This window comes from Stegostoma tigrinum, chromosome 7 (genome assembly GCF_030684315.1).
Source record: "Stegostoma tigrinum isolate sSteTig4 chromosome 7, sSteTig4.hap1, whole genome shotgun sequence".
NCBI lineage: Eukaryota > Metazoa > Chordata > Chondrichthyes > Orectolobiformes > Stegostomatidae > Stegostoma > Stegostoma tigrinum.
This window is the reverse complement of record NC_081360.1, coordinates 96,080,631-96,108,535: the sequence shown is the minus strand read 5'-3', so window position 1 is coordinate 96,108,535 and position 27,905 is coordinate 96,080,631. Positions and strand designations below refer to the sequence as shown.

Here is a 27,905-nt window from a genome sequence, read left to right as displayed (position 1 = left end):
GTGAGGTGGTGATTTCACTCTGAAGTGAGTTTGAACCAGATGTCTGTTTCTTTTGCTAGTGGGTTTATTCTGTATCTTTTTCCCCATGCAAACACATCTGAATCAATTTTCTTCCAGTGTCTGAAGTTCTTTCAAATCCCCTTGAGTTGACCTTCATATGAATTTTCTACTTTCTTGCTTATGCCATTGAGTTATGTCTGGAGAGTGACAGCATCTGTAATTACTGCTTGGGCGTTTAGTTTTTTTTTGAAACCTTGCAAACATTGGAGGGTTCGGCCAAATCTCATTGACCTTGAGGCTGTTTGGATAGATTTCCTTCAGAAAAGGATTCTATCGCATTGATCCAGTTATAGATATTTTGTGTAGCATATTTGGGTTTCATGACTTCAGTTTTAACATTCATGAGATGTGAGTGCTGCTGGCTGGGTCAGCATTTGTCCATTCCGCCTTGCCTTTGGTGGTCATGAGCTGCCTCCTTGAACTGCTGCAGTCGATTTGCTATAGATAGACCCACCATGCCAATCGGGAGGGGATTCCAGATCTTTGAATCGACAGCACAAAGAATGATGACCTATTTCCAAAACACAATGATGAATGGCTTGAAAGGGAATTTGCAAGAGGTGACATTCCTATGTATCTGCTGCCCTTAAGCTTCCACATGATAGTTGATGCAGGTTTGGAAGGTCATGTGTAAGGGGGTTAACTTCTGCACTACATGGAAAGTGATGGAATTTCATAAAAGTGATAGAAGGTGTCATCAACAGTACTATCAAGCAGCACCTGCTCAGTGACGCCCAGTTTGGGTTCCACTAGGGCCACGCTGCTCCTGATCTCATTCCAGCCTTGGTTCAAACATGGACAAAGAAGCTGAATTCCAGAGGTGAGGTAAGAGTGACAGCCCTTGATGTTAAAGCTGCATTTGACAGAGTTTGGCATTGAGGGGCTCTAGTAAAAGTGAGGTCAGTGGGCAAGCTCTCCAGTGATTGGAGTCCTACCTAACACGTAGGAAGATGGTCACGGTTGTTGGACGTCAGTCTTCCTGGTTCCAGGACATCTTTGCAGGAGTTCTTCAGGGTAGTGGCCTAGGCCCAACCATTTTCAGCTGCGTCATCAGTGACCGACTTTCCTTCCTTCATAAGGTCAGAAGTGCGGATGTTTGCTGATGACTGCACAATGCTCAGTACCATTTGCTACCGGTCAGGTATTGAAGCTGTCCATGTCCAAATGCAACAAGATGTGGAAAACATCAGGGTTGGGTTGATAAGTGGCAAGTAACATACAAATGTCACACAAATGCTAGGGTGTGGCCATCATCAATAAAGAGACTAACCACCACCGCAATTGACCTTCAACTGTGTTATCATCATTGAATCCCTGAATTGACCAGAAACTCAATTAGACTCACTACGTTAACACATTGGTTACAAGAGCACGTCAGAGGCTAGGGATACTGGTGAGTAGCTCACTTCCTGAATCTCCATATTCTGTCTACCATCTTCAAGGCACAAATCATGAATGTATTGGAAGACTCCCCATTTGCCTGGATGAGTGTAGCCCCAGCAATACTTGAAGCTTGGCATGATCCAGGACAAAACCTGCATGATTAGCCTGACATCCACAAGCATCCAGTCTCTCCTCCACTGATGCCCTGTAGCAACAGTGTGTACAATATGCAAGAAGCACTGCAGGAGTTCTCCAAAGATCCTCAGACAGCATCTTCCAGACCCATGACCACCTCTGCAGAAGGTCAATGGCAGCAGATGCATGGGAACCCCACCGCCTTCATGTTTTCTTCCAAGCCACTTACCATCCTGACTTGAGAATATATTTCCATTCCTTCGTTGTCACTGGCTCAACATCCTGGAATTCCCTCCCTGATAGCATTATGGGTCAATCCACAGCAGGTAGACTGCAGGGGTTCAAGAAGGCAGCTCACCACCACCTTCTCAAGGGCCACAAGGGATGGGCAATAAATGCTGGCCAGCTAGCGACGCCCACATACCACAAAATGAATAATGAATGATAAACATTGTGGATTGCGTGCACTTGCTACTGAAAAGTAGGGTCTATTCTTTGCTGTGAGGCTGCAGATTTGTGTTGGAATACAGTTCTGGTAATGGCCCATTCTGCTGTGTGGTACTTGTTCTTGAGTTATTAAAATGTTTTAAGTCTCTCCCATTTGTCACTGGTGGTGACAAACAGCAGGATGTTTGGGATAACCGTGTGAAGCTGGATGATCCAGATCTGATGAAGGGTCTAGGCCTGAAACGTCAGCTTTTTTGCTCCTGAGATGCTGCTTGGCCTACTGTGTTCATCCAGCTGTACACTTTGTTATCTCGGATTCTCCAGCATCTGCAGTTCCCATTATTGCTGAGCAGGATGGTTGAGTGTGTGTTAATGAATGTGAAGACGGGACGTTATCTCCAAGGGCCATGCTGTGATCACTCTTACTGATACTGTCCTGGATAGTTGCACTTGCAGCAGCAACTTGATGAGGGTGGAGTCAAATGGATTTTTCCCTGTTTTAATTTGTTGGTTCCTTCATACTTCAGACCCACCCTAGGGTCTTTACTGCCTGAACTCATTAAGTCTGAGAGGATACTCCGGGTGGGACTATGTTCTGCGTGTTTTTGGTGCTGTGTCCACATTATGTTCAATATGAAGTACTGATTTATCAGCTAACGGGATGGTGGCATGTGGTAGTCAGCAGGTTTCATTTCCCCTTTCATGTGGTCTGGAGACAATGTTGAGATTCTCCAGAGCAGCAGCTCTGACGTGTATACTGTTGTTGTATTACCTGTGCAGGGATAGTGATGGTGTAGGTTTGGCCCTTACCTTGCTGTCTGAGATATGATTCTGTGATTGACTAGGTCAGGCTGTTGCTTGATTAGTCTGAGATAATTTTGGCAAAAGCCAAAGGAGGACTTTTGCTAGATTAATAGGGCTAAGATTTTTTTCACTGCCATTTTTGGTGTCTCTTAGGTGGTCTGTCAGTTTCATTCCTCTTGAGAATTTTATGCAGTCGACATTGTTGAATTGCTTGTTGTGCCTTTTTGTAGGGCAGTTAGGAGTCAACCACATTGCTTTGTCACATGTGGATCAGTCAGGTAAAGACAACAGTTCAGTCTCTAAAGGACATTAGTATGCTGGATGGATTTTTATGACTATTGAAAATGGTCATCAAGACTATTAAGTCTGTTTTTACTGAATTAAAACTAATCTGTTGTGTAGGATTTGAACCCAGATGGCAAGAGCAGTGCCCATGTCTCTGGATTACTAGTCCAGTGACAAAACCATTTCCTCCATATGGTTTAAATCCATGGTTTTAGAAAGCACTTTGCCATTCCGAGGGAAATCTGCATATGGAGCCAGCGGGCATAAGTAAGGTGTTAAATCAATATGTCACAATAGTCTTCTGTTGCGGGAGGAAGAGGATACAAGTAGAGGATTGAGGTTCTTGAGCAGGTTGACAGACAGGAAGGAGGGAGGTATACAGGTTTTGGCAGACTTAAAAGTGGACAGATCCCCATGTCCAAATATGTTGCCCAGGCTGCTGTGGGAAATGAGGGAGAAAATTATGGGATCTGTGATCCAAATTTTTATATTTTGTGGTCACGAGGAAAGGGCTAGACAACTAGGAGATTGCTAAAGTGGCTCCATTGTACAAAAAGGGTGGTAGAGATCAAAGGTATGGCACACTAGAGTGTCACGTTGGTTGCAGGGAAATTATTGGAGCAAATTTGAAGGAGAGTTTATTAGAGTCAAGGTTTGATCTGGCATATTCAGCATATGGCTGACTGTGTCAGAAGGAGGTTATGACTGACAAATTTGATTGAATTTCCAAGATGTGTCGATGAGAGTATGGGACCTGATGTATTGTGTATATTTCAGCGAGGTCTTTGAGGTTCCACCTTATATATGGGAAATAGATAAAGTAAGTCTGAGCACATGGAATTCAGGGTAACTTGGCAAGTTGGATCTGAACTGCTGTTAGAGTCATAGAGTGTACAGCATGGAAACAGACCCTTGGTCCAACTCATCCATGCTGACCAGATACCCTAAATTTAAGTTAGTCCCATTTTCTAGCATTTGGCCCATATCCCTCTTAAACTCTTCCTATACATGTACTAATCCAGTTGTCTTTTAAATGTTGTAATTGTACCAGCCTCATCCACGACCTCTAGTAGCTCAATCAACATGGATACCACCTTCTGCATGAAAACATCGCCCCTTAGGTCCCTTTTCGAACCTTTACCCTCTCACCTTAAACCTATGCCCTCTAGTTTTTGACTCTCCTGAGGGAAAAGATCTTGGCTAGTCTCACTATTGGTGTCCTCCATGATTTTATAAACCTCTTAAAAAGTCAGTCCTCGGCTTCTGACACTCCAGAGAAAATAGTCCCAGCCTAGCCTCTCCTTAGATCTCAAACCCTCCAACTCTGACAACATCCTTGCAAATCTTTTCTAAACCCTTTCAAGTTTCACAACATCCTATAGTAGGGAGACCAGAATTGCACACAGCAGGCCAAAAATGGTCTAACCAATGTCCTGCACAGCTGCAACACTACCTCCCAACTCCCATACTCAATGCACTGACCAATTAAGGCAAGTATACCAAATGCCACCTTCATTATCCTGTCTACCACGACTCCACCTTTTAAGGAGCAATGAACCTGCAACTCAAGGTGTCTTTGTTCAGCAGCACTCCCCAAGATCTTAATGTTAAATGTACAAGTCTAGCCCTGATTTGTTTTTCCAAAATGTAGCATCTCACATTTATTTAAATTAAACTCCATTTGCCGCTCCATGGCTCATTCGCCCATCTGATCAAGGTCCTGTTGTATTCTGGGGAAACCTCCTTTGCTGTTCACTATACTAATTTTGGTGTCACCTGCAAACTTACTAACCATTTCTCCTATGTTCACATCCAAATCACTTTATATAAATGACAAAAAGCAGTGGACCCAGCACTGATGGTTATAGCACACCACTGATCAGAGGCCTTTTTGATGACTTGGGAAACTGTTCATATCTCATTTCTAGTGAATTCTGAATTGATTTCAGATGCCAAATATTTCTCTGTGATGACAATGACGTAATAATTATCATTAAAAACCCACTTAATTCACTAATGTTCTTTTGGGAAGGTCTTTTTCCTTGCCAATCTGGTTGAAATGAATGTGGTTGACTTCTAACTATCCGCAGAGTTAATGTTCCAAGCCTCAAGGGCACTTGGAGGACAGGCAACAAATGTTCAGCTCTCCTCTTGTGGTTTCCTCCTGAAGCTGCAATAAATATGGAACTGCTCCTTTCTATGTGCACTTTGAAAGGATAACTGCTTATGTTAATGGTGTTTGGTCACAGATCTTGGATCTTGGCATGTGATTTCTTCAGGAAGTTTTGATCTTTGCTTCGTTGTGCTGAGAGCTGAAAGCTAGCATGGCTCATCACCTGACTGAGAGCTATGAGACTGCTAAACAGAGACCAACATGGACAAATTGTGGGGCCAGGTTGAATACTTGTCAGCTCTAGAGAAGATGTTGAGAGAGTGAGACATTTAAAATTGGGGCTGGAAAAATGAAGGAACACATTGGAAACAATGCTGCATGGAATTTAATTTTATCTTAATTTGGTTCGATAGGAGTGGATGGTCTGATCTGTTAGTATAGCTTTGTGTTGAAATTGTTATCGTATTACTACTGCCATTTGATCTTAGTGTGCATCTGTTGCGTAGCTTTCCTAATATGCAAGGGTCATGTATTTATTTTTGTACCATCAGTTATGATTAGTTTTAAGTAGGATACATGTATTGTGGTTTTTCCAAAGATTATGGTATAAGAAGCAGTCCAAAATTATTTTTCATTGCCAGTTATTTATTAAAGTTGTAGTTACATGATGGAACAGGTTTGCATGCCCAGTCACTGAGCTCTGATCTGTGCTGTATTTACATTTGTTTTGCGTTTTGCATTTTGCATCCATAATACCACACCATGGTTTGTGATCTGTGTCCCACTTGGCAGTGTTACTTATAGCAAAAGATAAGTGTGGGGCATGGGTGAAGGTGCAAGAGACTTGTGTGTAGCCTGTAATAACCTGGACTGCTCAAACTGCTTTGTAACCAACAAAGTGTAGTTGCTGTAGTACTGTCTTATGCCTATAGATATTTTGTGCATAGCAAGCAGCCAAAAAAACCCTTACAGAGAATCAATCTCTCTTTGTGAAGGATAAGTATTTTCGGCACCTTTGAAACTCCCCCACTTTTTTTTTGGGTCCATGTTTGGAATTGTTATGGAATTTTTTTAATCATCTGAGGGGAAAGAATGGCCTTCTGGTATTTACCATGATGGTATGGAATTGCAGATATCTGGAGTAGATCAGACTCTACGTTGAGTTAGGGGCAAAACATCTCACCTATAGCGAAGGCCGATGTGGGAATATAAAACAGGCAGAGGGTCTCTGACATACTTGCACAAATTAGTATTGAGAGAGAGGGGGTATTAGTAGGTTAAAAGTGAATAAATCCCCAGGCCCAGATGAGATGTATCCTAGGTTTTGGTGATAGACAAGTGGGTCTGACACTAATTTTAAAATTCTCCCTAGCTATAGGAGAGTTGCCAGAGGACTAGAGGGCAATTAACTTGCCATTATGAAAGAAGAGTGGTAATTACCCCTGTTCAGAGTGAAGGACAAGGCTGGTCAGTGGGGAATAATGGATGATTGGTGATACTGAGGCTCTGATCAAGAAAAGGAGGAATGTGTCAGGTGTAGACAGCTGGGATCAAGTGAATCTTGAGGCATAGGGGCCTCTTTAAGAGGGAAAGAGAGAGCTTTTGCAAATAAGGTTAGAGAGAGTGCAAAGATATTCTATAATACATTAGGGGCAAAAGAGCAACTAGGGAAAGAGTAGAGCACCTTAAATGAGGTCATCCATGTATGGAACCACAGGAAATGAGTGAGATATTAACTTAATATTTCATGTCAGTGTTTACAGTGGAGAAAGACATGGAAGATGGGAAAACTTGGGAAATAAATAGTAATGCCTTGAAAACAGACCACTTTACAGAAGAGGAGGTGCTGGAGATCTTAAAACACATAAAGGTAAATAAATCCCCAGGACCTCATCAACTGTATCCCAGGATATTAGGGGATGCTATGGAAGAGATTATTGAGATACTTGTATCATCTACAGCCATGAGTGAAGTGTTGGAAGACTGGAGGGTAACTAATGTGCTGCTATTATTTAAAAATGGTTGCAAGGAAGAACCAGGGAACTATAGACCAGTGAGCCTGACGTCAGTGGTGAGTAAGTTGTTGGAGGGGATTCTGAGACAGATCTGTGTGCATTTGGACTGATTAGGGATAGTCAGCTTGGCTTTGTGACTGGGAAATGGTGTCTCTCAAACTTGTGCTTTTTCAGATGTAACCAATGAGATAGAGTGAGGGCAGAGCAGAGGATGTCAACATGGACTTTAACAAGGCTTTTGACAAGGTTCTGCATGGTAGACTGGTAAGTAAAATTAGATCGTATGAGATCCAGGGAGACCCTAGCTAGTTGGATACAAAATTAGCTTGATGGTAAGAGACAGGGTGAATTGGAAGTCAGTGACCTGCGGTGTTCTGCAGAGATTGGTGCTGGGTCCGCTGTCATTTTCATGTAAATGCTTTGGATGAGAATTTCTGAAGCATGGTCAATAAGTTTGTGGATGACACCAAAATTGGTGATATTATACAGTGAAGAAGGCTATCTAAAGGTACAAAGGGGTCTTAATCAGCTCGGCTGGATGGCAGATGGTGATTAATTTAGACAAACCAGGACATGCACGGTTGATAACAATGTGGAGCTGGAGGAACATAGCAGGCCAGGCAGCATCAGCAGAGTAAGAAAGGTAATGTTAGGGCCCTGGGCAGTGTTGTTTAAAAAAAGAGTGACTGAGGTTTCAGGTACATATTTGCTGGAAAATGGTGGTACAGGTAGACAGGGTGGTGAAGAAAGTGTTGTGTGCGCGTCTTCGTTGCTCAGATCATTGAGTACAGGAGTTGAGATGTCATGTTGTGGTTTTGCAGGACATTGGTGAGGCCACTTTTGGAGTACTACATACTTTTTTGTTCACCCTGCTGGAGGAAGGATGTTATTAAATTAGAAAGGGTGCAAAAAAGACTTGCAAGGGTGTTACCAGAGCTGGAGGGTTTTAGATGTAAAGACATGCTGGGTAGGCTGAGACTAACCTCCCTGGAGTGCAGGAGGTTGAGGGGATGACCTCTTACAGTGGTTTCTGAAATCGTGAGAGGCATAGATAAGGTGAGTCACAAAAATCTTTTCCCTAGATTGAGGAATTCAAAACAGAGGGTATAGTTTTATATTTGAAAGAGACCTGAGGGGCAACTGTTTCAGACAGAGGATAGTGTTATATGGAATGAACTGCCAGAGGAAGTGGTAGATGCAGATACAGTTTCAACATTTAAGACATTTGGACAGGAATAGGAAAGATTCAGAGAGAGATAGGCCAAACATAGGCACAGTTCGGTTGGGGAAACTTGATCGGCATGATGTATTGGACCAAAGTGTCTGTTTCGGTACTGTATTATAAATCAGGCTAGTATATCTAACAGACAGAATGAATCCCCATTTGGAGAGGCCAAGTCACCCAGTGTTGCTTTCAGAAGACTGTGATATCATTCAAACTTAATTGAATATTGAGGAGGCAACCAAGTGTATTGGTGATAGTTTTACATTTAGTCATACAACACAGAAACCTACCTTTTGGTCCAGTGAGTCCATGCCGATCATAATCCCAAACTAAACTCTTCTCATTTGCCAGTGCTTGGCCAACATCACTCCAAATCTTTCTGATTCTTGTACAAAAGCATTTTAAATATTGTGACTGTACCTGAATCTCCCACTTCATCTGGAAGCTCATTTTCCACATTAACCACTGTGTTTAAAAGATAGGCATTCACGTCCTTTTTATGTTTTCCTCTTTCTCACCTTAAAAATATGCCCCATGGTCTTGAAATCCTCCACCGTAGAGAAAGACAGTTGCCATCCACCTTATCTGTATCCTTTGTGATTTATGGACTTAAGGCTTTTCACCAGGTATTGCATGGGAAACTGGAGCAAGTAAGTGTCCAGGGGATCCAGGGCAATATGGAAAATTGGAGCCAAGATTACCTTTGCAGCAGGAAGCAAAGAGTCGTGATTGAAAGTTGCTTGTGGCTGTAAGCAACTGTCCAGCTGCATACCACAGAGTTTAGTGCTGGCTCTCTTACTGTATATAGAATACATTAATGATCTAGACTTTGGATGTAGGAGATATGATCAGTAAATTTGAAGATGACACAAATTGTTGTGAAAGTAGCAAAGAGGGAAAGCCTTAGACTACGTGTTAGATGGGCAGAATAAAGAGAAACAGAATTTAATTTTGAAAAGTGAGGTGTTGCATTTTGGGAAGCCTCACAAAATAAGGAATACATGATAAATGGTAGGACTCTGAAAACAGAGGGTCATTGGGATCTTGGTATGCATGCCCATAAGTTCTTGGAGACAGGGCGAGGGCATAAGATGGTTATGAAAGCATAAGGAATACTTTATATAAAATACAAAAGCAGGAACTTTACAGTAGAGGTATACAAGATGTTAGTTCACAGCTAGAGTACTGTGTGCACACTATAGGAAGGATGTGATTACCCGGAGAGGATGTCTTGCAGATGTCCAGATGTTTTGCAGGAGTGCTCTAACTCTGAATAGAGATCCGTTAGACTGGAGTTGTATTCCTTGGGGTAGAGAAGGCTGAGGTCTACAAAATTGGGCAATGTAGTCAGGAAGAAACCTTTTCCCTCGGCAGTAGTTAATAACCAAGGGGTGTAAGTGTAAGGTTAGGCACAAGAGGTTTAGAGGGGCTTTGAGGAAAAAGTTTTTTGTTTAACGTAGAGGTGGACGTGAATTTGGAACTCGCTTTTTGAAAAATAGTAGGCGTAGGAGCTGGCCAACATCAGTAAGAATATAAACGTATGCATAAAGCTACAGGCAAAGTGTTCAAAAATGGGAATAAGAGTATATGACTAGCATAGACACAGTGGGCAGAAGAGCCTCTCTCTGTGCTGAGACTGTGACTAAATTTAAATCACACCAGCTGTCGGGGTAGAATTTTAATCATTGTCACCAGAGTGTAGGCTGACCCTCATTTACTATTTTTGACATTACTATTATGTTATGGCCTCTCTTGAAGGAATGTTTAATTTCCTGGGCCCAATTGTCTAATGAAATCAGTTTAATTTGATATATGAAACCCGACCATCTCATCAGAGGTGACTGTAATTAGTTGTACATCTTCAATTGATACAGTAGCCAAGAATGAATTTTAATCACTTCCTTCATATATGCATGTGTGCAAGTAGAAGCTAACTAAATCAGATTACGCTGTTGTTCAAAACCCTTTTTAATGTTGCTTTGGAAAAATGGTTTCCCAGAAGGCTGCAAAGGATCAATCATTTTCATGTTCAAAGCAATGCCTTCTAGAATTATCTAGAAACTACAACATGGACAACTGGTCTGTAAGTTAAACACTCTAGCCTTGATTTTGGAAATGAGAAGCTATGCTGCCATGATACAGCAAATAATCTACCAATGTGCAGTTTGTTACAACTGGGAGCTTGCCAGTTTTCAATTTTTTAAATGTATATTTGTCCTATAGATTGTACATTGCTTGCAAAATAATTACGTATATCATCGGTTCTTGTCTGAGGAAGGTGTTAGAACATAGAACATAGAACATAACAGCACAGTACAGGCCCTTCGGCCCTCGATGTTGTGCTGACCTGTCATGCCGATCTGAAGCCCATCTAACCTACACTACTCAATATACGTCCATATGCTTGTCCAATGACGACCTAAGTGTACCTAAAGTTGGCAAATCTACTACCGTTGCAGGCAAAGTGTTCCATTCCCTTACTACTCTGAGTAAAGAAACTACCTCTGACATCTGTCCTATATCTTTCACCCCTCAATTTAAAGCTATGCCCCCTCGTGCTCGCCGTCACCGTCCTAGGAAAAAGGCTCTCCCTATCCATCCTATCTAACCCTCTGATAATCTTATGTCTCAATTAAGTCACCTCTCAACCTTCTCTCTAACAAAAACAGCCTCAAGTCCCTCGCTGCAGTCTCTGCAGTCCAACTTGAACCCTCAACCTCTGGCACAAGTTGAGCGTGCCTCTCACTGAGACTGGTGTGAGGATAGATTCTACGATGCAGTACTGCAAACATGAAACTTTCCTGCCTGATTACTTGTACAAATGATTTGCTATGCCTGCCAGCATCATGAGTAAACACTTGTTCTCTCAACAGCCTCAATGTAAAAGACTGTTTTACTTTGCTGTATTTCTGGCTTTGGACTGAAATGGGAAAAAGAATTATTTTAAAAACTAAGGATTGTTGTGTGATTTGAAAGCCAGTAACTTGACACTCATTGCAAGCACTGTTCACAATAAGCAGAAGTGGAGTTTGCAGATGAGTTGGAGCAGAGGGGTGTGTGAAAATGGTGATTTTCCCCACAACAAGTAGCTGCTTGCATTAGTGAGTGACCAGTCAGCAAGCTTTTAGCCTGCCAACAATGGTTGTTCTCAAGCTGCCCAATGGCTGGCACTGTGAATGAGATAGAGAGAAGCTATCGGAAGACGAGTTACTGGACCTGAAACGTTAACTCTGACTTCTCTCCTCAGACTTCGGGAATAGTGGGGCTTGATTTATAGCACAATCCTTCATTGAGATATATGAATTTAATCTTCAGGAAATTAGAAAAATAAAACCCAGTTTTTCTTGATCCTCCGACAGTTTAAAAATCATACTGAGCAAGCTTTGCCTCCTTGTATGTTGTGATTTCCCTCTTTGCAGCCAGAAAAAGGTCTGGACAAGTTAGAGGTTCTGCATGATAATTTCAGTTGGCAATGTGTTGCAGCCCCTTCCAATTCTCTAGAAGAGAGGCATTGCTTAACATGTATGACAATGAGATTTTTCAATCTCAAGGTTTCGTTGGAGAGGCTGGTGTTAATCTCCTTATAATCAAGGAAAATGAGGGAAGATTTTATTTGAAGTGAATAATACAACAGGTTTAGAGATGGTAGATGAGAATAGCTATTTATCTTAGCTGTTGGTGCAAAGATTGGGGATTACTGTTCTAAGGATGTTGTGAAAGTCTTAATGCAGTGACAGGTAATGATCAGGAGCACTCAAGCAGAGTGAATTTCAAAAAGAAATTGGATGGATTCATTTTGAGGAAATAAACACACTAGTTTCTTTTTTGAAGTAAATGAAGGATCGGGACTGACTAGATTGCTGAACAGAGTTCCTGGAATGTGATGTGCTCCACTTGAATCTGGTGGAAAGATCTTGCATGGTCAGTAAATAAGCTACTTCAATTTCCCATGTCTTGATGACTGGTCCAGCTAAATTTCAGGTATTGATTGAAGGTCAAGATGATGGGATAATTCGTCAGCCTTATGGGGCCTGCTAGTGGCTGCAGTCTCCATCAAGGAGATTAACTGGAAATTTAAATTTTTGAAATTAATAGCTGAATGACAAACATTTCATGTTTCAGACTTTAGTCAATATGCCTTAGTTTGTAGTAAACAGTTTGATAAAAGATTACATTAAACTACAGAGCCTAGCTCCCCCTTCTTTTTAAACCAAACATTTCATAAGATATGTTAAGCTGCTTTTAAGCAAGTGTTCAATTTTCTTAAAGTTAGGTATGACTTTTGACTTCTGAGGACTTGCTTCAATTCCTTACCTTTCCCAGCCTGGTAATGTTTGACCTGAGAATTGTCACATTGGGACTTGGCTTCCCTGGAGATTCCAATCTTCAGCTAAAGCTAGGTGATTGAGGGTCTTCAAGCATCCAGATTTGTTTGCTATTTTCAGTTTTACAGTTCCAAGACATGTCATTGCAGTAAGCCTTGGAAGATTTTCTCCCTGTGGCTGCTCTTTCGGTGCTCGATCCTGGGAGGCAATTTGTCTGAGTTTAAAGCGTAACTTTACAGTTTTATTCTCAAACCTATCTGTGGCTGCTTGCATTAGTGTAGTCTTCCTTATTTTTATTTCTTATCTCCATGCACAAAGATTCTGTTTCTTACTATCATATTTCTGTATCCAAGTGGCTAGTTCTATATTCTGTTAGAAACCAGTAAAAATCTGACATTCCCCTCACTCCTCTGAACTGCCAGTCTGTGCCACTGTAAGCATAAATTCTAACATCACTGTAGCTTCAGCAAGAGGGTCAAGGAGGGAAAAGTGGATGAAAAAAGGCAAAATTAGTTGCTGTTACTTAGAGATAATGGGAACTGCAGATGCTGGAGAATTCCAAGATAATAAAATGTGAGGCTGGATGAACACAGCAGGCCCAGCAGCATCTCAGGAGCACAAAAGCTGACGTTTCGGGCCTGGACCCTTCATCAGAGAGGGGGATGGGGGGAGGGAACTGGAATAAATAGGGAGAGAGGGGGAGGCGGACCGAAGATGGAGAGTAAAGAAGATAGGTGGAGAGAGTAAAGGTGGGGAGGTAGGGAGGGGAGAGGTCAGTCCAGGGAAGACGGACAGGTCAAGGAGGTGGGATGAGGTTAGTAGGTAGCTGGGGGTGCGGCTTGGGGTGGGAGGAAGGGATGGGTGAGAGGAAGAACCGGTTAGGGAGGCAGAGACAGGTTGGACTGGTTTTGGGATGCAGTGGGTGGGGGGGAAGAGCTGGGCTGGTTGTGTGGTGCAGTGGGGGGAGGGGACGAACTGGGCTGGTTTAGGGATGCAGTAGGGGAAGGGGAGATTTTGAAACTTAATTAACTTAATGAAACTTACTTAAATGTATTTCATATTTGGGATTAAAAGAAAATGAATTAACAGCACAAATATAGGTTAATTGGTGTGAAAACCATATAGAAACCTGTTTACAAGGAGATGCAAGCAGGGAACTAAATATTCAGGATATGTCACATTTTGAAAAGAGACCGGAGGGAAGGGATTATGGTGTAGCATTTTTGGGGGGTACAGGATGGAATAAATATGACAGTGCATGGAGATAAGAGATAAAAAGGAGGACTGCACTAATGTCAATAGCCTGTAGGCTCCCTGACCAAAACTATATGGCAGAACAGAGAATAAATCAAATTATTGAGGGCATGTCACAAAGGCAGTGTATTAATCATAGATAACTTTAACATTTTGATTGTTTAGGGTAGTCACATTGGCAGAAGTAGTCATGCGCAAGAGTTCATAGTGTGTACTTAGAAGATCTCCTCGTGTAATATATAATGGATCCAACCAGAAATCAGGCTATTTTGAATTTCCTGATATATATTGAGGTAGGTTTACCAAACGGGTCTGAGTAAAAGATCCTGGAGGGAATAGTGACCATAACATGGTAGAATTGTTCAGTTTGAGAAGGAGGAACATGGATCAGAATGAACAGTGCTAAGCTTCACTAAGGGTAACTACAAAAGAATGGGTGCAGTGTTATTTGAATCGGGCTTAGGAAAGGAGTTAAACAGCAAAGGGAGGTTGAGCAATAACATATTTAAGAAAATAGTTCATGCTCAGTGCAAAACTGTATTCCAGGAAGGAAGTAGCATTCTTGGAAAGGGCTAAGTCAACCATAGTTAGCCAGGGAAGTTGAGGATGGCATCAAATTGGAATTGGATTGACTATATGAGGAGAAGTTAGATTGGTTAGGACTAGATTCACTGCGGGGAAGTGAAGGGAATGCCATAGACATTTACAGGTTTCTAACAGGATATAGAACTGTAATTTGGATACAAAACTGGCTCAAAGGTAGAAGACAGAGGGTGGTGGAGGGTTGCTTCTCAGACTGAAGGCCTGTGACCATTGGTGGGCCTCAAGGATTGAACTGGGTCCACTACTGTTCATCGTTTCTGGAACATAGAAGGCATGGTTAGTAAGTTTACAGGTGACATCAAAGTTGGAGGTGTAGTGGATAGCGAAGAATGTTACCTCAGAGTAACAGGATCTTGACCAGATGGGCCAATGAACCGAGGAGTGGCAAATGGAATTTAATTTATATAAAAGTGGTGCTCTGCATTTTGGGAAGGCAAATCGAGGCTGGACTAATATACTTAATGGTAAGGTCCTGGGGAGTGTTGCTGAACAAAGAGACCTTGGACTGCTGGTTAATGATTGCTTGAAAGTGGAGTTGCAGGTAGACAGGATAGTGAAGAAGGCTTATAGCACGCTTGCCTTTATTGGTCAGTGTAATGAGTATTGGAGTTGGGATGTCATGTTGCAGCTGTACAGCACAGCATATAAACTCGAATGAAGAAAGTCAATTTATTATAGCCACGTCTGTGGATGACACAAAATAGAAAGGAAGTCAGAATAGTGGGGATGAGAGCCTGCAGTGGGATATAAGACAGGTTAAACAAAGGGGAAAAAACTTGGCAGACGGAATTTAACGTGGGATGGTTTGCACTGTATTCAAAATGGGGAACGACTGCAGAAATCTGCGGAATCGAGGGATTTGGAAGTTCTTGTGCATAAACTATAGGAAGTCACAATCCGCTTTCAGCAGTTAGAGAGGACAGTAGCACGTTGGTATTTCTTTCAAAGCGGATTAAATATTTAAGAAAAGGTCTTGCTAAAACTGTAGGTAACAGTAGTCAGACTGCAGCTGTAATATCGAACAATCTTGGACTCCATTATCTGAGGAAAGATGTACTGGCATTGGTGTTAGTCTGGATAAGGTTCACTTGGTAGATTCTGGGAATGGAAGCACTTTCTTGTGAGGGCAAGTTGAGTAGTTTAGTCTTGTACTCATTGGAATTTAGATGAATGAGAAGTGACCTGATTGAAACAGAAATTTCTTGGGGGCTTTGCAATTCGATGTGAAGGGGTTGCTCCCCTTTGCAGGAGAGTCCAGCACCAGATGCTATGATCTGAGTAAGAGGTTGCCCATTTGAGACATGAAGAGTAAATTCTTCTCTTGCATCAGATCAGTGAAATTCTTTATTGCAGGGCGTTGTTGAGGATAGGCCATTTAATATATTCAAAACTGAGGCATTTTTCTTCCGTAAAGGAGTTGAGGGTTACAGGGATAAGGCTGAAAATAGTCGAGGGTTACTCAATCATTGACATATTAAATGGTAGACCATGCTCAATGGATCGAATGGCCTGCTTGCAGTCTTATGGTTGAAACAATTTGGGCCTCCCTTAATCTTGATTTGCCACATCACCTCATGCCTGTTGTCATGCAGGCTTGAGAACAGGTTTTATGACCTCCAACTTCCCTTAAAGAAACTTATGGTTTAGAACAATTAAAGCTTTAATTGTAACAAGCAGTGTTATCAGTGGCCTGTTGTAAGTTGTCAGGAAATGCTTCATTGTCAGAGTTTATTACTTGTGATGCTGTCATGTATTTGTATCTGAATTATAAGCTGGAGAGCAGGCTGTTGAAGCAACTAAAAATAGTTGGGCTAAGGACACTGATTTGTGGGACACGTGCAGGGCAGCAATAATTTTTTATATTTAAGATTGTTGCAGGATGTAGTCTTTGTGCACTGTATAGAACAGTGGTGATTTACTGTTCAGCTAGTTTGAACCTCTTGAGGTGACACGCACAGCTGCAGTTTTTTGCAAGTCTTTGTTTATAATTTACTTCGTTCAGAAAGATTCCCAAGTGTAAATTTTGTAGCATGACTAATTTTTTTCCTGAAAATTCAGTCCCATGCAAGAGACATGCAAAAAGGATTTATGGTGCATTCCCAAATGTTTATTTTCTGTATTCTTGGGAATAATTGGAATCTGCTGATTTGACTTGTATGAATTGAGTTCGATGCTTGTGAACTGAATACTGTGATATAATACTAACCCAGAATTCCCCTGATATTCAGTTAACTGTTCATCCTGGAGAGCTGATGGTGCCGCCTTAAAAAATAAAATAGGCTCAGTACATAAGTGGAAGAATTTTGTAAGTAGGGATCCAGCCTTTTTTTTTTAGGGTAGTATTTGAAGGGGCTCAGGTGGGAAATAATGAGCACAAATAAGTGAGGATTTCCAAAATGTAGGAGAGGAGTCGTGGAACCTGATATTAAGAGTGCTAAGTACGTGACATCCAGAGGCGCAAGTTAAGATCATGAAAGGATATCCTAGAATTACATGTGCAGAATGTCCTTGACTGTAACTGTAAATCTGTCTTTTATGCTCCTTACCTGATGTCAGACGGCACATTTGAGTCAGTTTATTCATTATCCTGTGTGGCAGAGAGAAGTATAGTAAAATCTATCATTTGACTATTCTACATATTTGGAGATATTTCTACATATTGATGTTTTTGACAATTAAAAGCATTGGTGCCTAGATCTATCGTGTCCCTAGCCACTGGAGATCTCCAGTGAGCTGATGCTGGACACATTGGACCTTCATTCACCTGTCATCTTGACAGAACAGTTCATGCACACTGCTGATAGAATGTGGGATTTTCCTGATCTGTCGCAGTTATTTCTCATGAACCAGGTTGGAGGTCAGAGGGGAAAAACTGAGCTTGAAGTACCTGTGGATTCCTTTCATTAACTTCATTGCATAGTTAGGCTGGCTGCTTGCTTGAGTTCCTTAATTTGGTTTTGTACATATTGAGTTCCGTCCATTTGATGGAATCCCATCATTGCTGAAACAAGTGAACTTGTACAAAGTTCGATGAGTTTTTTAAAAAAAAATTTGATTCTCTTTCGCGGGATGAGGGTGCCTCTGGTGAGGCAGCATTTATTGCCCATCCCTAATTGCCCAGAGGGCAGTTCAGAGTCACCCACTTTGCTGCGTGTCTGGAGTCACATGTAGGCCAGACCAGGTAAGGATGACAGTTTCCTTCCCTAAAAGACATTAGTGAAGCAGATGGGTTTTTGTGACAGTCAACAGTGAATTCACAGTCAATTTGAGATTGTTATTGAATTCAAATTCCACCATCTGACATGGTGGGATTCAAACCCGGGCCCCCTGAACATTATCTGGGTCTCTGGATTAACCGTCCAGTGCTAATACCACTAGACCATCCTCAAATTGCCTTTGACAAAGTGCTGGTGAGCTACTACCTCAAAACTGAAGTCTTCGTATTGCATGCTTGGAAACAAGCTATATGCAAAATAAAATAAATCATTACACTTCAACTTTTTCTGTGTGATGCGCTCTACAACTCATCTACAAGTCTGGTAGAAAATAGATTAGACTTTCTATTCGACTGCTCAGATGTTATTACACAGCCCTGGAGCAGATGGGACTTGAGCCTGTGACTCGCTGACCAGGGTTGGGACACTACTACTGCTGCTGCAAGGCAGCCCTAGAAAATAGATTATAATGAGCCAATAAATGTCACACCTGTTAATTTGCCTTTCTGTATTCAAGTGTGGGTGGAAGATGAGTTGAACTAGCCTCCTGAAGGTACAGATCAAGCAGTTAATGACCATTCTCAGCCTCTGGAAGTTCTGATGTAAGTGTAAGTCCTGGAGGCTTGATGGTCATCGTGATGGTGATACAATGCAGCTTTAACATTTCTAGATTAGAAGCCCAAGTGAGAAATTAACTTACACAGTCACTTCAAGACATTTTCTCCACGAATGTAAAATATTTTTACCAATAGGTGAATGCCTTGGGGACAGTTTACTAAAGAAGGCCATTACTGTGCAGCTAAGTGAGGAAATTAAGTTTACTACTTGGGGGAGGCTAATGAGGTGTGGACTTTACGTGTTCAAATTTTTCACACATTAGTTCTTCATACCTCTCCTGCCTTGAACTGTTTTGCCAGTAATGCAATCCTTTTAGATCTCATCACTACTATACTTGTGGGACCCTTGTGCTTTCCTGAGTTTCATTGCATCACCACTGGTCACACAGTGCCTTTTACCAAGACCCAAGATCTGGAATTCTCTCCACCTTGTAGAACCAACAACATAGAACTCCAGAATAAGAGATAACAAAGTGTGGGGCTGGATGAGCACTGCAGGCCAAGCAGCATCTTAGGAGCACAAAAGCTGAGGTTTCGGGCCTAGACCCTTCATCAGAAAAGGGTGATGGGGAGAGGACCCTGAAATAAATAGAGAGAGAGCGGGAGGCGGACTGAAGATGGATAGAGGAGAAGATAGGTGCAGAGGAGAGTATGGGTGGGGAGGTAGGGAAGGGATAGGTCACTCCAGGAGGGTTGGACAGGTCAAGGGGACGGGACGGGATGAGATTAGTAGGTAGGAAATGGAGGTGCGGCCTGAGGTGGGAGGAGGGGTTAGGTGAGAGGAAAAACAAGGTAGGCAGGCGGGGACGAGCTGGGCTGGTTTTGGAATGCAGTGGGGGGAGGGGAGATTTTGAAGCTTGTGAAGTCCACATTGATACCATAGGGCTGCAGGGCTCTCAAGCGGAATATGAGTTGCTGTTCCTGCACCCTGTGGGTGGCATCATTATGGCACTGCAGGAGGCCCAGGAAGGACATGTTGTCTGAGGAATGGGAGGGGAAGTTGAAATGGTTCGCGACTGGGAGGCGCAGTTGTTTTCTGCGAACAGAGTATAGGTGTTCTGTAAAGTGGTCCCCAAGCCTTCGCTTGGTTTCCCTGATGTAGAGGAAGCCTCACTGTGTACAGCGGATGCAGTATACTACATTGGCGGATGTGCAGGTGAACATCTGCTTGATGTGGAAAGTCATCTTGGGGCCTGGGATGGGGGTGAGGGAGGAGGTATGGGGGTAGGTGTAGCAATTCCTGCGGTTGCAGGGGAAGGTGCTGGGTGTGGTGGGGTTGGAGGTGTGTGTGGAGCGGACAAGGGAGTCACGGAGAGACCACTCTCTCCGGAAGGCAGACAAGGGTGGAGTGGGAAAAATGTCTTTGGTGGTGGGTTTGGATTGTAGATGGCGGAAGTGTCGGAGGATTATGCATTGTATCTGGAGGTTGGTGGGGTGGTATGAGAGGACTAGGGGTTTCTCTTTGGGTGGTTATTGCGAGGGCGGGGTGGGAGGGATGAGGCGCCGGAAATGCGGGAGATACAGTCGAGGGCATTCTCGACCACTGCGGGGGCGCGGTGTTGCAGTTGCGGCCCTTGAAGAACGAGGACAACTGGGATGAAATGCCTCATCCTGGGAGCAGATGTGGCAGAGGCGAAGGAATTGGGAATATGGGATGGAATTTTTGCAGGAAGCTGGGTAGGAGGAGGTGTATTCCAGGTAGCTGTGGGAGTTGGTAGGCTTGAAATGGACGTCGGTTTGTAGGTGGTTGCCTGAGATGGAGACAGAAAGGTCAAGGAAGGTAAGGGATGTGTTGGAGATGGTTCAGGTGAACTTAAGTTTGGGTTGGAAAGTGTTGAAGTGGATGAACTGTTCGAGCTCCTCTTGGGAGCATGAGGCGGCGCCGATACAGCCATCAATGTAACGGAGGAAGAGGTGGGTTTTAAGGCCAGTGTAGGTGCGAACGAGGGACTGTTCCACATAACCTACAAAGAGGCAGGCATAGCTTGGGCCCATGTGGGCACCCATGGCCACCCCCTTAGTCTGTAGGAAGTGGGAGGAATCAAAAGAGAAGTTGCTGAGGGTGAGGATGAGTTCAGCTAGGCGGATGAGGGTGTTGGTGGAGAGGGTCTGGTTGGGTCTGCGGGACAGGAAGAAGCGGAGGGCCTTGAGGCCATCTGCATGTGGAATACAGGTGTATAAGGACTGGACGTCCATGGTGAAAATGAGGTGTTGGGGACCGGGGAATTGGAAGTTCTGGAGGGCGTGGATGGTGTCGCAGACGTAGGTAGGGAGTTCCTGGACCAAGGGGCAGAAAATGGAGTCCAGATAGATGGACATGAGTTTGTCTCCACCTGCTCCTGCCCCACCAATGTGTCAACTAGGGCAGGCAGGTTTGTGGATTTTGGGAAGGAGATAGAAGCGGGTGGTGCGGGGTTGGGGAACAATGAGGTTGGAGGCTGTGGGTGGGAGGTCACCTGAGTTATGAGGTCATGGGTGGTTTGGGAGATGATGGTTTGGTGCTCGGTGGTGGGGTCAAGATCAAGGGGGACAGTAGGAGGTGGTGTTGGAAAGTTGGCATCTGTCCTCAGCAATGTAAAGGCCAGTGCGCCGTACTACAACTGCGCCTCCCTTGTCTGCGGGTTTGATGGTGAGGTTGGGGTTGGAGCGGAGGGCTGCCCGTTCTGCAGGGGAGAGGTTGGAGTGGGTGAGAGGGGTGGGGAGGTTGAGGCGGTTAATGTCTCAACGGTAGTTTGTTTTTTTTTCTCACCAAAGTTTTTTTCCCTCAACTGTGACTGAACAGTCATTGTCTATGCTGTTTGTGGGATCTATAGAAAATAACTTGTGTGTTGTAATGTCAAAATTTGAAGCTCTTTTTGACAAGTAACCCTTCAATGTTGTGTAAGTTCAATTTAATGTCCTTTTCTAAAGCTTCCAACTTAGCTGTGTGTTCTGGCAATTAGAGAAGGCTGCACACTGCAGACTTCAGTCTCATTTCTGTTACTTGTCTGCCTATAGCATTTTAATAAGGCAATCAATGCTTAACTTGTTTAGTGTTTATTCCCCCCAGCCCCCCAACCTTGTTTGAGCTAATCAAACTTGTTTTTTGCCTTGCAGCCTTTGAGGTATCTGGATGCAGAATGTTTGCACAAGCCACTTGCATTTGAATATTTTTCTTTGATCTAGAGGAAATACAGTAAAATGCTTCACTACTCTGGGGTTTTCATTCAGCGCATGACAGAATGTTCAAAACCCACAAGAGCAAAGCTGCCTGTGAATTTCCACACATGTCTGAAATTATCTTGCTAAGGAGTAGAGGGAGATCCTGTTGTGTTTTGATTGCAGTCGAAATGAGTTAAAAGTGAACCTTTTTGCCGACACCATAACGAGCCTGTCAGTTTTGTGTAATGATCGATTCTTTTGGTGACATCACTGAAACTGAAGAATAAAGTCTGGATGATGGCTATTATCATCAACTTATATTTTTATAACTAATCTAAAGTCACCTAATGTGCTGCAGAGGTGTTTTTGCAAACAAAATTACATTAATTGAATACACAATATGGAGCTGGAGGAGCACAGCAGGCCAGGCAATATCAGAGGAGCAGGAAAGTTGCCTGTTCGGGTTGGGACCCTTCTTCAGATATTGGGGAGGTGGGCACATTTATGGGAGCTCGGAAATAAATAGAGGGGTTATGGGGCTGGGGTAGGCAGATGGGTTGGTGATAGGTGAGTGCAGGTAGGCAGTGGTAGGGATTGGTTAGTGAGGTGGGAAAAGTGGATAGGTGGGAGAGAAGATGGACAGGTTGCATCAGGTCAAAGAGGTAGGGATGAGAAAGAGGGCTGGACATAGGGTGAGGCCATGGGTGGGGAGATTTTGAAACTGGTAAAATCCACACTTAGGCCATTGGACTGTAGGCTGCCAAGGTGGAATGTGAGGTGCTACTCCTCCAGTTTTCAGATGGCATGATTGTGACAGTGGAGGAGGCCCAGGATGGACATGTCCCCCAGGGGGTGGGGTGTTAAAATGGTTTGTGACCAGAATGTGTTGTCGTTTGTCATGAACAGAGTGCAGGTGCTCTGTAAAATGGTCTCAGAGCCTCCGCTCTGTCTCACCGATGTAGAGGAGGCCACATCAGGAGCAGCAGATGCAATAGACCACATTGACGGATGTCTGATGTGGAAGGTTTGTTCTGTGCCTTGAATGGAGTTGAAGGGGGAGGTGCGCAGGCAGGTGTAGCACTTCTGATGTAGCGGTTACTGAGAAATGTGGAGCTAGTATAGAGCAGACAAGCGAGTCGCGGAGAGAATAGTCCCTACGATAGGATGTCACTCCTGTTGACATCAACACTCATGATGCTGACATTGCTGATGATGTCACTAACACCGCCCCCACACCCAGCTCAAACCCAGCCACCAGCGCTACACACAGTCCCAGCTCCAAGCTCTGCCAGGTATTCACCAACATTTCCCCACCCCTGCCCAACCAATGACCTCCCCCCTCACTGAGGACGAATGGTCAGTTTCCCCCCCCCCCCCGCGCATTCCATGAGCTCGACTCCACACCTCCACCCGGGACAGCACCCACGCCCGCCATCTCCAAGACTTCCAATTCCCTCGCCGTCAGCACCTCCCCTTCACTGTGGATATCCAGTCCCCGTACACTTGCATTCCCTGAAAGACCTCATGCTTCTTCCCCCTCCTGTAGGCGCAACCAGTCCTCCTTCACTAACACCCTCATCCACTTAACGAAACTTGTCCTCACCCTTTACAACTTCTCCATTAACTCCTCCCACTTCCTACAGACTAAGGGGGTGGCCATGGGAACCTGCAAGGGCCCAAGCTATGCTTGCCTCTTCGTAGGATACGTGGAACAGTCCCTCCTCCACTGCTACACTGGCACTGTGCTCCCCTCCTGCCAAATTGATGACTGCATTGGTGCTGCTTCATGTTCCCATGAGGAGCTTTAACAGTTCATCAACTTTACTAACTCATTTTGCCCATAACCTCACATTCACCTGGACCATCCCCCTCCTTTCTGGATCTCTGTCTCTATCTCTGGTGACTTCTTCAAAACAGACATCAATTTCAAGCCCACCAACTCCCACAGCTACCTGGACTACACCTCCTCTCACCCACCCTCCTGCAAGAATGCGATCCCCTACTCCCAGTTCCTCCACCTCCGCCGTGTCTGCTCCCAAGATGGAGCATTCCTCTTATAAATGTCCCAGACGTCCTATTATTTCAAGACCAGCAACATCCCCCCACTTTGGTCAAAAATGCTCTCAACTGCGTCTCTTGCGTTTCCTGCACTTCTGTCCTCCCATCTCCTTCCCCCAACAAAAACAAAGACAGAATCCCCCTTGTCCTCAAACATCATCCCACCAATCTCCATATCCAATGTAACATTCTCTGGCACTTTAGCCACCTACAATCTGACCCCACAACCAAAGATATATTTCCCTCCCCACCCCTACATGCCTTTAGTCGGGACTGCTCTCTCAGCCACTCCCTCATCTGCTCCACACTCCCCACTAGCCCCACCACTCCGGCACCTTTCCCTGCAACCGCAGGAAATGTTACTGACACTACGCCACCCCCTCACCTCCATTCAAGGCACCAAACAAACCTTCCACATTAGATAGTGGTTCACATGCACATCTCTCAATGTGGTCTATTGCATCCGCTGCCCCCAATGTGACCAGCTGTTCATCGTTGACACCAAGCAGCAGCTTGGCGACTGCTTTGTTGAGCATCTGTGCTCCGTTCACAACAAATGACAACCCCTTCCATTCATGAACCATTTCAGTTGCCCCCCTCACTCCCCTGAGTGACATGTCCATCCTGGCCTCCTCCAGTGTCACAATGACGCGACCTGGAAAATGGATATTCTGCTCTGGGAGCCTACAGCCCAGTGGCCTAAGTGTGGATTTTACCAGTTTCAATATCTCCCCAACCCTGGCCTCATCCCAGGACCAAACCTTCCTCTCATTTCCACCTCCTTGACCTGATGCAACCTGTCCTCCTGCCCACTGATCAATCTTCTCCGCTCCCTACCTGCACTCACCTATCACCATCCCACCTACGTCCCCCAGCCCCATCCCTCCGCTCTCTAATTATTTCTGAAACCACCGTGCCCCCCCCCCCCCACCGAAATTTCTGAAGGAGGGTCTTGGCCTGAAACGTCAATTTTCCTGCTCCTCTGACATTATGTGGCCTGCTGTGTTCCTCCAGCTCTACACTGTGTTATCTTCGACTCCAGCATCTGCAGTTCTCATCTCTACGTTCATTGAATGTTTTGTTAAATAGGTAGGTTGATGATTAAAAGAACGTGGGTTTAAAGGGAGAATTCCAAAGCTGAAATAAAGGGAGGCAGTGGTGTCGTGGTATTATCACTGGACTGTTAACCCAGAGACCGAGAGAACTTCCTGCGGACCCAGGTTCAAATCCTGCCATGACAGATGGTGGAATTGGAATTCACTAAAATATCTGGAATTAAGAATCGAATGATGACTGTGAACCTACTGCTGATTTTTGGGGTGGCGGGGGAGGGCGGGGGGGTGCGGAAGAAACCCATCTGGTTCCCTAATGTCCGATGGGGAAGGAAATTGCCATCCTTACCTGGTCTGATCTGTACATGATTCCAGACCCACAGCAATGTTGCTGACCCTGAACTGCCCTCTGGGAAAATAGGGATGGGCAATAAATGCTGCCTAGCCAGAAAGAGGAAAAAATTGGCTGGAAACAGTCGCGGAAAGATTCATAGAGATGTACAGCATGTGAACAGACCCTTTGGTTAAACTAAATAAATCTCGTCCAATTGGCCAGAAATTTGCCCATATCCCTCTCAACTCTTCCTATTCATAGATCCATCCAGGTGACTTAAATGGTGTAATTGTACCAGCCTCCTCCTCGTCCTCTGGCAGCACGTTTCTCACCCACACCACTCTCTGCGTGCAAAAGTTCCCTGTTAAGTCCCTTTTTAAATCGTTCCCCTCTGATCTTAAACATATGCCCTTTAGTTTTGGACTCCCCTATCCCAGGGAAAAAACCTTGTCTATCTACTCTATCCATACCCCTCATGATTTTATAGACCAGACCAGGATTGCACATAGTATTCCACAAGTGACTTACCATTTAGGCTGCTAATGTCACGTGACAGAATTGGAGAAAATCTGATCCCTGGAAGTTTGAGTAAGAGGAGCTAGAGATGAGGAGAAGGAGAGCAGAAACCATGGATAAGTTTGAAAATGTAATTTTGGAAGAGACACTAGTGAACTTCATAATAAATGAAGCTTCTGTATGCCTTGTAATATAGTGTCAGTGCACTTTTGCATACTGGCATAGTTCATTTCTGCAGTGGTCAGTCATTTATGTGAAGCAATGTCATTTTAGAAAAACAGCCTCTTCAATATTCTGCAATTTTGAGATTTTGTGCTTGAGAATGTGGCTTGTATATTCTTGTTGGCTTATACTAGCTGAATGAAACAGTGAACATGTTGCCTCAGCTGCAATTTGAAATATCTCATCCCAGCATTAGCTTCAGTAATAGAGGATAATGTTTTAGTTGTGGTTTTAAATTTGGAATTGTTATATCAAACTTCTTGGTTGTTTTGAGTAATATTTCTAGCGTATAGGAAAAAAACCTATCCTTTTAGCAGTGTCTTTTATGACATTGTGATGCCCGAAATCACTTTACATCCAATTCAGTACTTCTGAGAAGCAAATCAGAAATTACTGGAAAAGCTCAGGCCTGGCAGCATCTGTGGAGAGAAGCAGCATTAACTTTTCCTGGCTAGTGACTCTAGATTTGTCGTGAGAAAAGGATTGATGTATATGCTTAAAAAAAAGGCATGGAAGCTGCAGACCCTTGAGCCCTTCAAGCATGTTCTGCTGCTTTAAGGTCCTAACTGCCTGGACTGTGGGCCAAGTCTGCTTTTGTTTTGACTGTCCTCCTCCTAGAATTGTGACTAATAATGAGTCAATCTGTTTGCGTATAGTTAATTGCTCTGTTACTTTAATTGCTTCCTTTGGTAGTGAGTTCCGCATTGTTGCCACTGTCTGAGTAAACATGTTGCTCCTGAATTAAGCCTTGTTTTGCTCATTCCCACAAGTGGGAATGCTGTCCCGTCTAGCAATCTTTTTAATTTGATTATCTATTTGGATACTGCTCTGCCTTCCCTTTTATGGTCAGGAGAACCAACCTTTTCACTTTTCCTGCTGTCATTCTGTAGAAATTCTTTTTGTGCCATCTGTCTTTATCATAATATGGCTCAGAATTGTATCCAGTGTCCCAGTATTCAGTCAGAAACCCACTTGGTTGATTGAGTGGTGATAATGGGAACTGCAGATGCTGGAGAATCCAAGATAGTAAAATGTGAGGCTGGATGAACACAGCAGGCCCAGCAGCATCTCAGGAGCACAAAAGCTGACGTTTCGGGCCTAGACCCCTCATCAGAGAGGGGGATGGGGTGAGGGTTCTGGAATAAATAGGGAGAGAGGGGGAGGCGGACCGAAGGCCTGCTGCGTTCATCCGGCCTCACGTTTTATTATCTTGGTTGATTGAGTGGTGCATGTTATGGTCCTGTAGTAGTGAGTCTCACTGCATTCTGGCTTATTGAAATAACTTTAGTTGTTCTCATTTTTAAATTAAAATCTGGAAGTAGGATGCATTTGAAGATTATTAGTAGCGAGCATTCTTGTTGCCATGTTACATGATTTCATTTAGTAACTGTTTATTTTTGGATCTGTCTTTTACATGAATTGAATACCACTTGTGAGCTTCAGCTGCAATGCTGAGAAATCCCAGCGTTGTGCTGTGGTCAATGTGCGCTATTGCTGAAAATAAGCTGTTCACAAATCGGATTGCTTGTCATTTTTTAAATTTCCTTTCTTCGGAGTGACTTGATTGCTCTGCTCAGTTTTCTCATTGCTGCCTTACTGGTCTGAGTTGAGCTGTGGTCCTTACCTGCTGTGTGGGTTGATGATAAAGGATCACCTGGGGAACTATTTCAGTGGAGGGTTTCATATTATCTTGTATATATTCTTCAACCCATGTTACGAAAAACAAATTATTGTATCATTGCTTTTGAAAGCTTGCTGGAGGCAAATCTGAGATGACAAGCTGTAGAGCTGGATGAACACAGCAGGCCAAGCAGCATCAGAGGGGCAGGAAGGCTGACGTTTCGGGCCTAGACCCTCCTTCAGAAGGGTCTTTTTTCTGAAGAAGGGTCTAGGCCCAAAATGTCAGCCTTTCTGCTCCTCTGATGCTGCTTGACCTGCTGTGTTCATTCAGCTCTGCACCTTGTTATCTCATTCTCCAGCATCTGCAGTTCCTACTATCTCCGGAGGCAAATCTGCATCTTTTCCAATGGTACAGCAATGACTATGCTTGGCCTTGAAGCACTTTGGAATGGCATGAGGATGTAGCACTGTTTAAATGTCT

At 43.8% G+C, this 27,905-nt stretch overlaps 1 protein-coding gene across 9 annotated transcripts in view; it reads left to right on the top strand.

The window, feature by feature from the left end:
* The window catches only part of LOC125453965 (myc box-dependent-interacting protein 1), a 148,994-nt gene that overhangs the window by 14,469 nt on the left and 106,620 nt on the right, over positions 1-27,905 (top strand). The window contains exon 2 of one of the 9 annotated variants that reach the window (XM_059647526.1): positions 7,417-7,506. The exons of the other annotated variants lie outside the window; for them this stretch is intronic. Coding sequence (XP_059503509.1) covers positions 7,462-7,506 — 45 coding nt within the window. The 5' untranslated portion in view covers positions 7,417-7,461. The remainder of the gene's footprint in view (positions 1-7,416; positions 7,507-27,905) is intronic. 9 annotated transcript variants of the gene reach the window in all.